A 13,304-nucleotide genomic window follows, 5' to 3' on the forward strand; every position below is an offset into this window, starting at 1 on the left:
ACCCCTATCCAGGGTTGCAGTGGGTCCAGAGCCTACCTGGAATCACTGGCCTTCAAATCATCAAAGCTCTACATGGGCTTGCTCCTGAATACCTTCAAGATACAATTTCCTATTATGAGCCTCCACATTCACTCAGATCACAGACTACTGGATTTTTAATTGTTCCCAGAATTCAGAAGGCCTCAGCTGGGGGAAGAGCCTTTTCTTATAATGCCCCCAAACTCTGGAATGATCTTCCAGAAAATGTTCGGGACTCAGACACAGTCGCAATCTTTAAATGTAGGCTAAAAACTCATTTGTTTAGTTTATCATTTGGTAGTAGCTAATGCTCCCCCATAGATAAAGGCGGCAGATCTGGGGGGTGCATGGACACAGGGAATTATAGTAAACTGAGGCGCTGGTGCTGTCGTCCCGCCGCTTCTCGCGATCACTCAGGTTTGTTGACGGTGGAGCGGAGGGGTGCCAGTGTTTCAGGATGCTCCCGTGTCTGTGTGTCCTTCTGGTTCTCTCCTTTTAGTTAAAGCTGTCATAGTCAGATCTGCCGGAGTCATTAGCCACACTCTGGAAATTTTCATATTTTCTACTTTACAAACACAAAACAGTTCAAAACTAATTCCATCCCTTTACATCTTTCTGAGTAAACGACTGCCCACCTGTCTGTCTGGACACTGATGGATGACTGTCGAGATCCTCCTCCACGCTTCAGATCAGCTGCCCACGCTCCTGCAACCACCAAGTGCCTTGAAGCTGCTCCTACACTGAAGTTCTCATGGACTACTAACTATCATCACCAGTAGATTGACCAGAGGAGGATGGGTCACCCCTTGTGAGCCTTGGTTCCTCCCAAGGTTTCTTCCTCAGCTGGGGGAGTTTTTCCTTGCCACTGTCACCCCTGGCTTGCTCACTTGAGGGTTTACATTTTGTTTTTACATTTCATGTCAAATCTTGTCTTACTGGAATTCTGTGAAGCCGCTTTGTGACAACATCAGTTGTGAAAAGCGCTATATAAATAAATTTGATTTGATTTGATTGGGCGCAAGGCGGGTATATACCCTGTAGGGGGCGCCAGTCCTTCACAGGGCAACACACACACTCACACACACATTCACTCACACACTCACACCTACGGACACCAATCCACCTCCCAACATTTTTGGACTGTGGGTGGAAACCGGGGCACCCTGATGAAACCCACGCGGACACAGGGAGAACACACCATACTTCTCACAGACAGTCACCCGGAGCGGGAATCGAACCCACAACTTCCAGGCCTACCTGCTGCGCCACCGTGCCGCCCCACAGCTAATACATGTCGCTATTATACTGTCGCTATTCGTGCCACAGTCCATAAGAGTATAATTGTTCTCTCTGTTGGGATGGGTCACTACCAAACACTCAATGCGATGCAAACCAGTGCTGGAATCTGTTAGTTACCATAGCAGAAGTGGGCTATTAGTGTTCTCCTCCAAGTGTGTAGAGCTGTTCTATGTCATTATGTCATCTATGTTAGTGGTGAAGGTCTCTAAGACGTTTCTAAAATATGGTGTTTGTTTGTTTTTGCATTATAGATGTGTTATGTCTTTTATTTAATTTAATTAAATAATTTCAGTTACTTCTCTCTCTCTCTCTCTCTCTCTCTCTCTCTCTCTCTCTCTCTCTCTCTCTCTCTCTCTCTCTGCAGAAGGTGAGTTTGGAGTTCTACATTGATGTGCACGCTCACTCCACCATGATGAACGGCTTCATGTATGGTAATGTGTTTGAGGAGGAGGAGCGAGTGCAGAGACAGGCTGTCTTCCCCCGCCTGCTGTGCAACAACGCCCCAGACTTTTCTCTCGTGAGTTTCTTTCCACACCACACTCAAAACACTGCAGCTCTACATACACGCCTGCTGTACATATTCATTCACTAATCAGTAACATTATTGTATAATTCCTGAAAAAAGGCATAAAATGAAAGGGGATAATCTGCGGCAGCTGCATTCGAGCCTAATGCCACCATGCTTAAAGCCAAATTTGGGCTTGATATAAGGCCTGGGAGTATTGGACTGAGGAACAGTTGAACTGAATCGTTCATAATCAGTGCCTGAGCTCACTATTATTTGCTCACTGAATCCTCACACAAATTTTCCAACATCTAGTATTCCTAGAAGAGTAGCGGCTGTTTCTGCTCTAAACAGGACTTTTATATCTCTCAACAGAAATTGTGGATGAGAGGTGTCTGCAAATGAGCACAGTGTTACTTGATTTATAGATATAGCCACATTATCAGCATAAAACATATATTTCGTGTAGTAACAAGTAATGTAACCACAATTATTTGCCTTATAAATACATAGAATGAATAGCAAAAAAAAAAAACCCACAACATAAATTGCGCCACATGACATTTCACATACTTTTTACTGCCAAACAGCTCCAGGTTTCTGGGTTTAATCATTGCCTCTGGTTACTGTCTGTGAGGAATTTGGTGCGTAAGTGTGTTCTGTGCCAGTCCATCACAGGGTGTCACTCACCTTCACATTCTCCCTTATACGTATGGACACTTTTGAATACCAGGCCACCTACCATCTGTTTTTGGACTGTAGGAGGAAACCCTTGCAGACACAGGGAGAACACACAAAACTCCAGGTGACAGCTGTTGCTCCACCATGACACCCATGAATGATTGAATGAATGAATGAAAGTTAAATGAACAAAACCAAAGTTTTACATCGGTTCCAACTTCAAAATACTTCAACTCAACTTCTGCCCTGTTCTACCTTTTTCATACAGTGAATGTTAAGCTGTTAGATCCTAATCCCAGTTTAATCCTTCTCTTCTGAACATGATTGAAAACTAAAGGTGTATTTTTATATAATCATATCCAGTTATTATTAAATGCTCCCCGTGACTCTGTGGTATTTAGTTATCTGCTCCGTCCACATTGGGAAATGGCTTTTATTCTTTCATCTGAGCTGTTTTTCTCTCTCCGTGCTCTTCTCATTAGCATTATTGGCATTTTGCTAAAATTCAATACGCTCCATAAATTAGTGAATTTTTTCATTTCTGAAACGATCCGCCGCACCGCGTGCTATTTCTCCTCTAACCTTTTCAAATGTGCGCAACCAGACAATAAGCAGACTCAATAGTGCTGATGAGTTGTCTATAAGGGTGCAGAGACATCTTTAGCCATTTCTCCATGGAAGATCTTTCAGACGCATTAGGAACAGCATACTGATGAGGGGGGCTTTCATGTGTGTGTGTGTGTGTGTGTGTGCGCGTGCGTGTGTGTGGGTGTGTGTGTGTTAGCAGGAACTAACATGGAGTGTCTGCCACTCAGAGGAATAGTCTAGGAGTCTGCTGTGGAACTCTTTCTTATTTCTGAGCTAACTCATGTGTTTTGCATGTTTCTTACCAGCTGCACAGTATCTCCCCATTCCAAGCAAAATACACAGCACATATAATAGCTAGCCATATTAACTTTATTTATAATTCATAAATATTTTTAGTGAATTTACTGAGAAATAAAGGCTCTCATTAACATAGGAACAGTTTGTTTGTATGTAAAGCTTTTGTAGAATATAGACAGCCAAAATATTAAAACGACCTCTTTGTTTTACACACATTGTCCATTTTATCAGCTCCATTGACCATACTGGTGCATACACTCTGCATACTTTGTTAACCTCCTTTATTATTCTGTAGTCAGAACCCTTACAGAACCACCGCAGAGTAGGTTTTAATTGGCTGGTGGATTATTCTTAGAGCTGCAGTGACACTGATGTGATGGTGTGTTACTCTATGTTGTAATGGTAGGTGTGGATCAGACACAGCAGTACAGTTTAGCTCTTGGAATGAAATACTTGGCCTTATGTGACTAATGGCTTAACATGCCTAGAGTTTAAGGGATGAGGTTACAGTGAAGCATTTCTACAAACAGTACAGTATGTGTGCGAAATCTTCTCGCTCTAATGCTGTTTTTGTAGTTGAGTGTGTTTTGTCAGCGTGGAGTTTCTCTGACCTGCACCCGTGACCTTCAGAGCTCCCACCGTGTGACATTTCACAGCTGTGCCGCTAGCGTATAGCCAGAGGAATAACCTTTACTGTTCAGTCAGCCATTCAGAGCTCCTTCTCTTCTCCCAGCCCGGCACAAAGAGCAGCCGCACCCATTTCAGTCCGTCTTACACACACACAAATGTCATGCTGTCTGTGATACGCTGGAAATGCTGTTGGCGTGAGCAACTCACAGAGGGTTGAGCAACGTTGCTTCCCACAATGTGTATGTGTGTGGGGGTGGGGGGTTCTTTTAATATTGTCAGTGTCTTGCAAAGATATTGTATCTATTGGTGGGTAGTTTTCCCTCTTTGCTGCAGTATCAGCTCTTCACCTTCTGGAACATCTTTAGACTACATGTAGTAGCATTGATGTGAGTATCTTATTGCATTCTGCTACATACATGATCTGACTTCCTTAGTGACACAAACTGATGACCTACCACTTCAGAGTTCTACTGCTCCCCAGACATTCAGCACGGTGTCTTTAACATCCCATTTTATTCTTTTCCATGATGGGTGCACCTTGAAGTAGCTGCATTCAATAATCACAAGGAGTGTCTTGTTTTGATTAAACCTCTTTGTATAAAGATTGTTACAGCGTTTTAGAAAGAAACCATTCATATCCAGCATGTTTTGTTGTCATGCTTTTTATGTTTAATATAGGGTGTCTCGATTAAAAAATGTTAGACCTCTCGGTCCTGATTCGAGTCGTTTAATATAGAGTATCTTCCTATATCAGTTCTTGACGCCATGCTAGTATTTTCTAATATACTGTTGTGCCGTGCACATTTCAAGCATATTACATTTATTAAAATCAATCCAAGGAATATGCCTGACATATGCAGTGCATTAAAATATTGCCTGCATCCAAGCCCTTGTTTAATGTTTTGCTTTGGGTTTTTTTGTACAAAATACAAAAGTAAAGTAAGATTTTTTATAAATAGCTCATATAAATTACACTGCAGCGATGCAGTAGTAAATCTGGAACACTCAAAATGAGTAATATAATCACAGCACCACTTTGAAGTGCAGTTAGATTAGTTTCTTTCTCCAATTTAAATTCTTTCCTCACTGCAGACATTTTAGCCACATCCGGGCACAAAATGGCGTTCTTCATTTTTGACACCCGTGTGACTACTGACATAAAACAAAGGACTGGGCTTATGTTTGGGCTCAATTTATTTGATACCAATGAGTTAAAATGCCTTGATCGGCTCTGAGGATCACAATCGTGCATTGTGTGTGTGTGTGTGTGTGTGCGCGCAACACAAAGGGACAGAGGGCACTTCTCAAGTTGGCATGGTGCCCTGTTTCTCTGCCTATTCAGCACCCAGCTCAGCCCAAAGTTCAGGCAGCATATTGACGCTGTGCTGCCTCTGGAGAGGGCCTTGTCTCGGCTGCACTTAGCCGCAAGCTACATGTCACACTGACACCAGATCAGTCACCTCCAGCACACACAGCAAACGTTTACCAGCCATTAGAGCTGAGCCAAGGAAAGCCGCACAAACTTCTGCAATGTGCAGACTAAGCACACAACACCGGGCAAAGTGGCTCATGGGGAAAAGAAGCATGACGCCCACTCAGTCTGCCATCATAGGAAAAGTAGCATTAATTATTAAAGCACACTAATGTACACACAGTTATGCTTTTATTCCTAACTGTGGTGTCTCCATGGAGACGACATAAGAGTCAGTAAAGTACCGCCACAAAATATTATCTCTTTCCCAACAGCGCATTCCCTTGATCATGCTTCTTGTCTATCATTTTAGAAGCTATGATAATATTGAACTGTTTAAATGAGACCACACTTCCTGTATGTGATTTTCATTCAAAACATCTACAAAGTACAGTATCAAAGTTACATTATGAAAGGTCTTGTCATAAAGAAGGGAAAGTTGAAGGAAAATAAGTGAGTTTAACTTTTTTTAAAGATACAGAGAAAATGAGACTACAACAATCATGTAAGACATTTAGACCACCAGAACTATCGCTGTCTAACAAGAGATAATAAAGCTCCACTCTTGCTTCTTATCCAAAAATAGTACAAAACAGGTTGGTCAAAAAAAAAAAGACAGAATCAATAGCAAGTACTGAAACATTTTAAACAGTTGACTCTCCATGGATTCAACCAATCACAGACCACAATTCCAAAAACTTCCAAAAAGCAAAACTTGAATTTGCAGTGCAACAATCTATAGGATTGAAATGATATGCTGAAATACCCTGCTGTAGTCTCCCACCATTTCATAGTGTCTATCCAGCAGTTGTCTGAGACTCATTTATACTTACATTGTATTAGGTATTATAAATAATCTTTGGATGATTTAAGTTGATGATTTAATACAGGAAGATGTACATGGGTTGAATGTAGATATTAGGTTATTTTATCTAAGGATTTGTGCATCAGTGGGTACGGAGGCACAACTGCATTATATTATGCTGTTACTTTTTTGCTAAAATCTTCATGAACTAAAAATGCAATTAATAATTCATGAATGGTCATTTGTACAGTATTGCATGTCTTAGGATTTTATTCATTTATCATTTTTCTCTTATCTGAATGTATAATGTGCTGGTGTTTATATATTTCCTGGGCTAAAATGTTTTATCAGTGTAGAAAACATTGATAAGTTTATTTACCAAGTGTTTTTAACTTTATAAATGTAAAAGGGCAAAATATTTCCACATCATTGCTGAGGTTAAACTAAAGGTAAGGCTTAGAATATTCATATTACATATAGGTAGTTATATATAATTCATATGGGACATATGTATGACCCTACATCTTGACATGGTTTAAAAATAAACCGTGTGTGTATGTGTGTGTGTGTGTGTGTGTGTGTGTGTGTGCGTGTGTGTGTGTGTGTGTGCATATTTTCCCTGCAGTCCAGCACATCGTTTAACCGTGATTTGGTAAAGGCGGGGACTGGTCGGCGTTTCCTGGGCGGTCTGCTGGATGACACGTCCTATTGCTACACCCTGGAGGTGTCCTTCTACAGCTACCTCACTGCGGGTAGCACCACGCCCATCCCATACATAGAGGACAGCTGTATCCTTCTTTGTGCGTGGGTGTGTGTGAGTGTGTGTGTGTGTGTGTGTGTCCTCCTCTCTCTTCTCTGTTCCTCTCTCTTCTTCCAATCTTGTCATCCTGCTGTGGTTAATGCAGCGATGGAGAGATGAGGGAAGACAAAGACAAAGTGCAAAATTTCCTTTCTTACAGGTTTGACACTGAGGGAGATATGAGTACGGATGCCATGAAGTCACAAACACTAGGAGGTCATAAAGGCTAGTTTAATAAAGTTAGCTATCCTTCCTCCAGCAAGATCAGATCAGTGGCCACTAGGAAAACAAAAAAGGGAAGAAAATACAGAACCTGAATTCTGAACCTTTTGTGGCCAACTTGTATACAGGGATTAGGATAAACTTTTACTCCAGTAGAAAAAGACTTTGTCATTGTGAGAGGATTCAAGCAAAGTTTTCAGGACTTTTACTGACAAAATGGAGATATATGATACATACACATGTGCACACACAGACAGACAAGGAAAGAATTTAAATTATATTATATTTAACAATGACACTCACCATACCACTTACTCAAAACATAACTCAGAAAACTGAAGAAGTTTCATTACATTGTCATGAAGATATTTGATGGGGGGTGTATTCATTTTTAGATTTAGAAGCATGTATTTTGACCAGTCATGCCAAACTCTACATTTGATTAAGTCTTCACTTATAGATGGATATAATTGGACCTGGGGAAGACTTAATTTTAATGTTTGGCTAAACTTTAAGAAAGCAAATATTTGCCTTGAAATTTAGACCACTTCACCCACTCTTTTTTGGGATTACTCGTGCAAGTAAAGCCTATAAATGAACACAGATGTACAGACAGGTCAGTTTCAATATCCACCTGTATCGGTTAACTCCAGCGTCTGCAGCAAACTGAATCCGATCCACACCCGAGAGGCCTGCTCTAAATGTAGCGATCAAGTACTTCAAGCGCATTGGATTTTTTGCCCTCTCAAGGATCACGTGGCTGAAAAAAGAGCCGATTTCCCAGAATCAATGCGAGGGGAAGCTTTGTAGACAAAAGCCAATGGCCGTGTGTCTGTCCCGCTGTCTGAAATTATCTCTGGGCCGAATGTGCGCTAGGCAACATAACACATGGCTCTGGAGCTGAATAATGAAGGCCGGGGTGATAATGTCACTCTATTGAAGTTTCTGTCCCAGCCCTTGCATTTAAGCCGCATGCTACCCATGGTGCTCAGCTCCGTTAGCAGCAGCGACACTCGCTCATTGATTTCTTAATTATTCCGGGGGTCATTATCAGGGGCCGAGGCTTTATTGGCTTTGTGTGGTCATGAGTCATACAAGGGCTACTGAAGCATACTGATACTTCTCCATGGATTTTGTTAATATGAAGACATTTTGAAATACAAAAAAGTGTGTGTGTGTGTGTGGGTGTTTGTCTTGCATTTTAAAAACAAAAATGATTTAAAGGAAACCAGAGATAATGGAGCTGAACCTACAGTGTTAGGAACAACACAAATTAAAGAAAATGCAATGGGTCTGAAAGATTGTGTAGCTCTCAATAAATTGTTGAGGGAAATAATGGGAAATTTAAATAATGAATGTGGATGTCTCAGTTGATATTTTGCAGGTATTTGGATATTATTATTTTCTTTAACCATAACTTTTACCTAATTTTCTACTTCATTATCAGTTCCACCCATCACTGAGTCTCCTGTATGCAAAAAGTGCCACTTCAGGAGTAGGAAACACGTGCTTCCTCCAGGAGGTTAATGTATTAAAACTGAGCAGCTTAGAACAGTAGAGGACAATGCAAACTGCTCATATCAGTCACATCAGCTGACAGATATCTGTGTTGGCTAGCACTTTGGGCAAATATATGGGGGAGAGTGGGGCCACATTACCCTCAAAATCAGCATGGCTATTTATGCTCTATAGTACATGCAACCTCGGTGGGCCAGAGGGGATTTGAACATCTATCTCCAGATGTTAGGACACTTAGACTGCTTGTTGAACAAAAAGATCTAAATGAGGAACATCACTTGTGCAGTTCTGTAAGTTACAGTGCAAGTAGTATTTTAGTTACTTCTGCTCAAGCTTTTTTTTATTTTTGTTTTTATTTTTATATCTATTTTTTTATTTTAATTATTATTTTACGAAGCTTTTTGCTGGACCGCCTACCGGGCCAGCCTAGGAGAGGCATTATATTTGAGTATGTATTTAAGCTACTCTACCCATTTCTGTGAATATATGAATATATGACCTCAGGTTCTGACATTGATGCTCTGAGGAACAAGGGCTAATTTGAGAGACAGCAGGGTCAGCCTGTCACATGCAGACCAGGTGTAATGACCAGGCCCTGTTAAAATGTTCTTTTTTTGCTCATGACCTTTTAGCCGTCCACAGAACTGGAGCCCATTTATAAGATTAGACTATTTCCAGCAGCGATGAGCCGAACCTTTTGGGATATTGAGTCTGTTACAGAGTGTGTGGATCTATAGTGTAGTTGCATTGCAGGGTGGGAGATGTTATATAAAGAAGAGTGGAGTTCACACTAAAAGGCTTATGAGCCTGAAGCTGAGAACGATGTGTGTAGCCCAAGTGCCCTCTAGTGTTGGAGGAAGTTTGCTGTACATACATGTGCTTGTATGTATACTCTCTCTCTCTCTCTCTCTCTCTCTCTCTCTCCCTCTCTCTCTCCAGATACCTCTCGCCCTGTGTCACTCTGTTACACACCCTGCTGCCAGCCATCTCTCATTTTCCAGCCATTCTCACAGTCCTTGCTTTATTTATCTACTGTTGGGATCAGAAGGAGCAGTAAAGCTTCGACTCAGTGCTGTAACTTTTCCCTTCTCTCTCTCATTCTCTCTCTGTCTCTCGGTCTCTCTCTTCCCAGTCGCCTGTCCACTGCTCCACTGAACTGTCAACTCCAAGGCCTAGTTGGCCAGCATTCAGTAATAAGAAACCCATCCATGTAGAATTACTCCACAGCGCTATAGATTATTTTCCCTTAGTGACGAAGAGAGGATGCCAGTGAAAAAAAAGGAGGCAATTTACAGAGAGCTGGAAAGAGTCATAACTTACCTGTAATGTCCTTCTCCTTGAAACTGATCCAGACTTTGTTTCCCACCTTAAAAAAAATAAATTGAGTGGCCTGAGAGCATGTGTGAGAGGACTGCTTATGTACTCTGAATAAGACACACAGTCATAACATCACATAATTTACTGATGAATCATTTCACATGAATCATATGGAAGCCAAAAGTAATTCAATGCATCATAGAAATGACTTGTTTTATCAAACACATCAAAGTCATTGGTCAGAATAATTTGAACAAGGGCACTTTGATTCCCTGGTGTCACTGAGGCATCCCTTCTGGAGCATTTTCTTAAATGTAAATGAGTGCATGAGTGAGTGTGCGAGTGAGTCATTCAGTGAGTTATGAGCCAGACACAGGAAATCATAGCAATAATTAATTAATTTATTTATTTATTATGTAGTTAATAGTTAATTATAGAATACTATTGTAATTCTTTAGGTTTCATGAAAGAAGTTCTGAAATTTCTCAACATATTTCATATTGTAACACGGATTGAATTCAGATACTTAATTGCTGTATTTTAAGAATGCATTCTCAGTTTATGTTTATCTTTTACATCCACACAAATTTTAGCTTCTCTGAGGAGAACACTATGTGGGTGTACTTATTATATAATGTAATAGCAATATTGTAGCACTTAGTTTATATAATATGAAATGATTCAAATTGTATCAAGTAAAATTCACTATACAAAGGAATATGGATTAGCTGCAACCTACTATTAAATGACACATCTTTTTAATAACAATGACAGTGTAGAACTGGTGTGGGGTAAGGGGTACCCCCTGCTGAAGGTCAGGCTGAAGCAGAACCAATGACACGGGGGACCTAGACAGTGTTGAGTTGGAGAGGTGTGTGTATCGGGGGGGTTTGGTGGCTTGTGGTTCAGGCCCAAGCAGACAGAGGGCAGTTGGCACGGCATGTAGTGCAAAGATTGGGGTCACTGAGGTCGGCAGAATCTGACATGTCGTTTTTTATGGGCCGGCAGGCAGGTCTATGGAGCGTGCAAATCATCAACAAAGACCTTTTACGAACGGGACTCCACTTTGGAAAAACACGGTGTGGAAAAAAAACAATGACACCAATGTAATTACCTGCACCGGAATGAATTCACCTCCTCTAACCTCGCCACGTAACCATGCGCACGCCATCACACGCGCATAGCAACACACATTCCATCAGTCCACTACTATAGTGCATTCACCTGAATAGAAACCTTGCCTTGCCCTTTAATGGGGTATTTTATTACAGTTCACTACCAGATGCTACAAGATCTCTTTTGCTCAACTGGTTCAATTGCACACATTTTCCCCCATTTTCTCTCACTTTCCCGGTCTCAAGCTCCTGTCTCATTACAGTGAGGGAACATGCTGAGAATGTGGAGGACTGGAGCAGGAGGAAATATTTCAGCACCTTTAATGATTTATCTCACCTGTAATTTCCCCCGAACCGGAGGACTCATACAACACGTGCTCACCTTTATTCCAAATCAGATTTCTATGCCTGTCAAAGTATCCCTCGGGCATCTTGGGCTGACTAATGCCCGTGGCGAAAGAGTGGCTTCTCTGATACGCTGCTTATGCCTCCTTATGGACCCCTGACTTGACAGTAGGGAACGGAGATCGGAGGATTGGAATGACCTTTCAGACTGACGAGGCCTGATTAATGGAAGCTGGGGGCAGCCACGGCCATAATTATAAAGATCAATTTAATGGCACATTCTTTCCTTGAGATCTGACTGTTGTTCCGAAAGCTCTCAATGTCTGGAATGGGTACAATTTACTGTCATATTCCACATGCCTCCTTCCAAACAACAGCTTAATTGGTCACAGATAATGCCTTGGAAGCTTCAAAGCCTTGTTTTCCAAACGAGCCTGTCCTGAAACTTATTTTGAAAAAGTGGGTGACAGACTGCGATGGCAGACCATCATTAGTGCTGGGGAGACAGGTGATTGCTGAGAGAATCTGGGAGCTTGTTCAAAACTCAGCTGGGCACTTTGATTGAGAGAGTTTCCTCACTGACTTTCTAATACCTTCTCTTGTCTTCTTACAAAGGTAACTCCCCTCAAAACAGCTCTTGATGTCATGGCCTTGAGTTACTCGTTCAGTTGTTCAGAGTTTTGTTTTGTCACCAGAAGCAGATCGTTTGGATCGTTTTGATCTATGCTCCGCCCACAAATATTTAGTTTCACAAACTGTACAGGAAAACCCATTCAAACTGATGGGAAGCTGTTTTAGATATTTTACATTAACTTAATTAGCATTCGTTTCGAAGTGCTACATATCATTTAGTTTCAAGTGCTATGCTATGAGTTTTGGCTGGCTGTTTGGTTACTAGAATTTTCTACCATGTGGATATCATCTAATACAGGGGAGCCAGTTTCAGTAATCATCAGTAAGGGTGGGCCGATATTTTGACTTATTTATTTTCTTCTGGGAAAAGGCTGATTCACATTATTTAAATGAGGTTCGATCGTCCAACCTGCATGTCACACTCCTCACCCCTGGGTTACAGCAATAGGAGTATTTCAGCCTATCTTGCTCATACGCATATGATGCTATGAGGTCCCCACTGTGTTCGTAAATGATGCAAGAGGCTACATTTGATGAGTTGGGAATGAGAATATGTTTCCTTTTTCGTTTCATTCCTTTTGTTTTACTGCACCGATTCATTTGTTTCAGTGGTCCAATATTCAGTCCACTGCATAGTGAATACACACATTACACACACACAGATCAGCAGGCAGCCATTTTTCATGGCTGTCCAGGGTGATCCGGTGACTTTTTGGTCCCAAGTCCACTTTTCTAACCTTTATGACAAAGACCCAGACCCAAAGTACACAGTCAGTAGAATTTAAACCTGTGCTTGAAGACCCCATCTGATTTCTAGTTAAAATGCCAACATTTTCAGCTGCAAAGTATTGAGTTTTGCAGGTGTAGTAGAGCAGAGTAAATCAGCAAACCAGACAGAAATGTGTTATCCATTACCACAGTTTTGTTGAAAATTTGGGTTATAGGAAAAGTTCAGCTAGACATCCATCCTAACCCAGATGTAGTCAGTTAGTCAGAATAACTTTTTCCTCTTTAAAACTGGCTATTGAAGGCTGTATATTGCATTCAGCTACAAGCTTAAG

General features: G+C 41.2%; 1 protein-coding gene across 2 annotated transcripts in view; it reads left to right on the top strand.

The window, feature by feature from the left end:
* The window catches only part of LOC136666513 (cytosolic carboxypeptidase 6-like), a 416,314-nt gene that overhangs the window by 391,420 nt on the left and 11,590 nt on the right, over positions 1-13,304 (top strand). For both annotated transcript variants that reach the window (XM_066644737.1, XM_066644738.1), the window contains 2 exons: positions 1,682-1,834; positions 6,920-7,082. In XM_066644737.1, the coding sequence (XP_066500834.1) occupies positions 1,682-1,834; positions 6,920-7,082 (316 nt within the window). The remainder of the gene's footprint in view (positions 1-1,681; positions 1,835-6,919; positions 7,083-13,304) is intronic.

This window comes from Hoplias malabaricus, chromosome 14 (genome assembly GCF_029633855.1).
Source record: "Hoplias malabaricus isolate fHopMal1 chromosome 14, fHopMal1.hap1, whole genome shotgun sequence".
Classification (NCBI taxonomy): domain Eukaryota; kingdom Metazoa; phylum Chordata; class Actinopteri; order Characiformes; family Erythrinidae; genus Hoplias; species Hoplias malabaricus.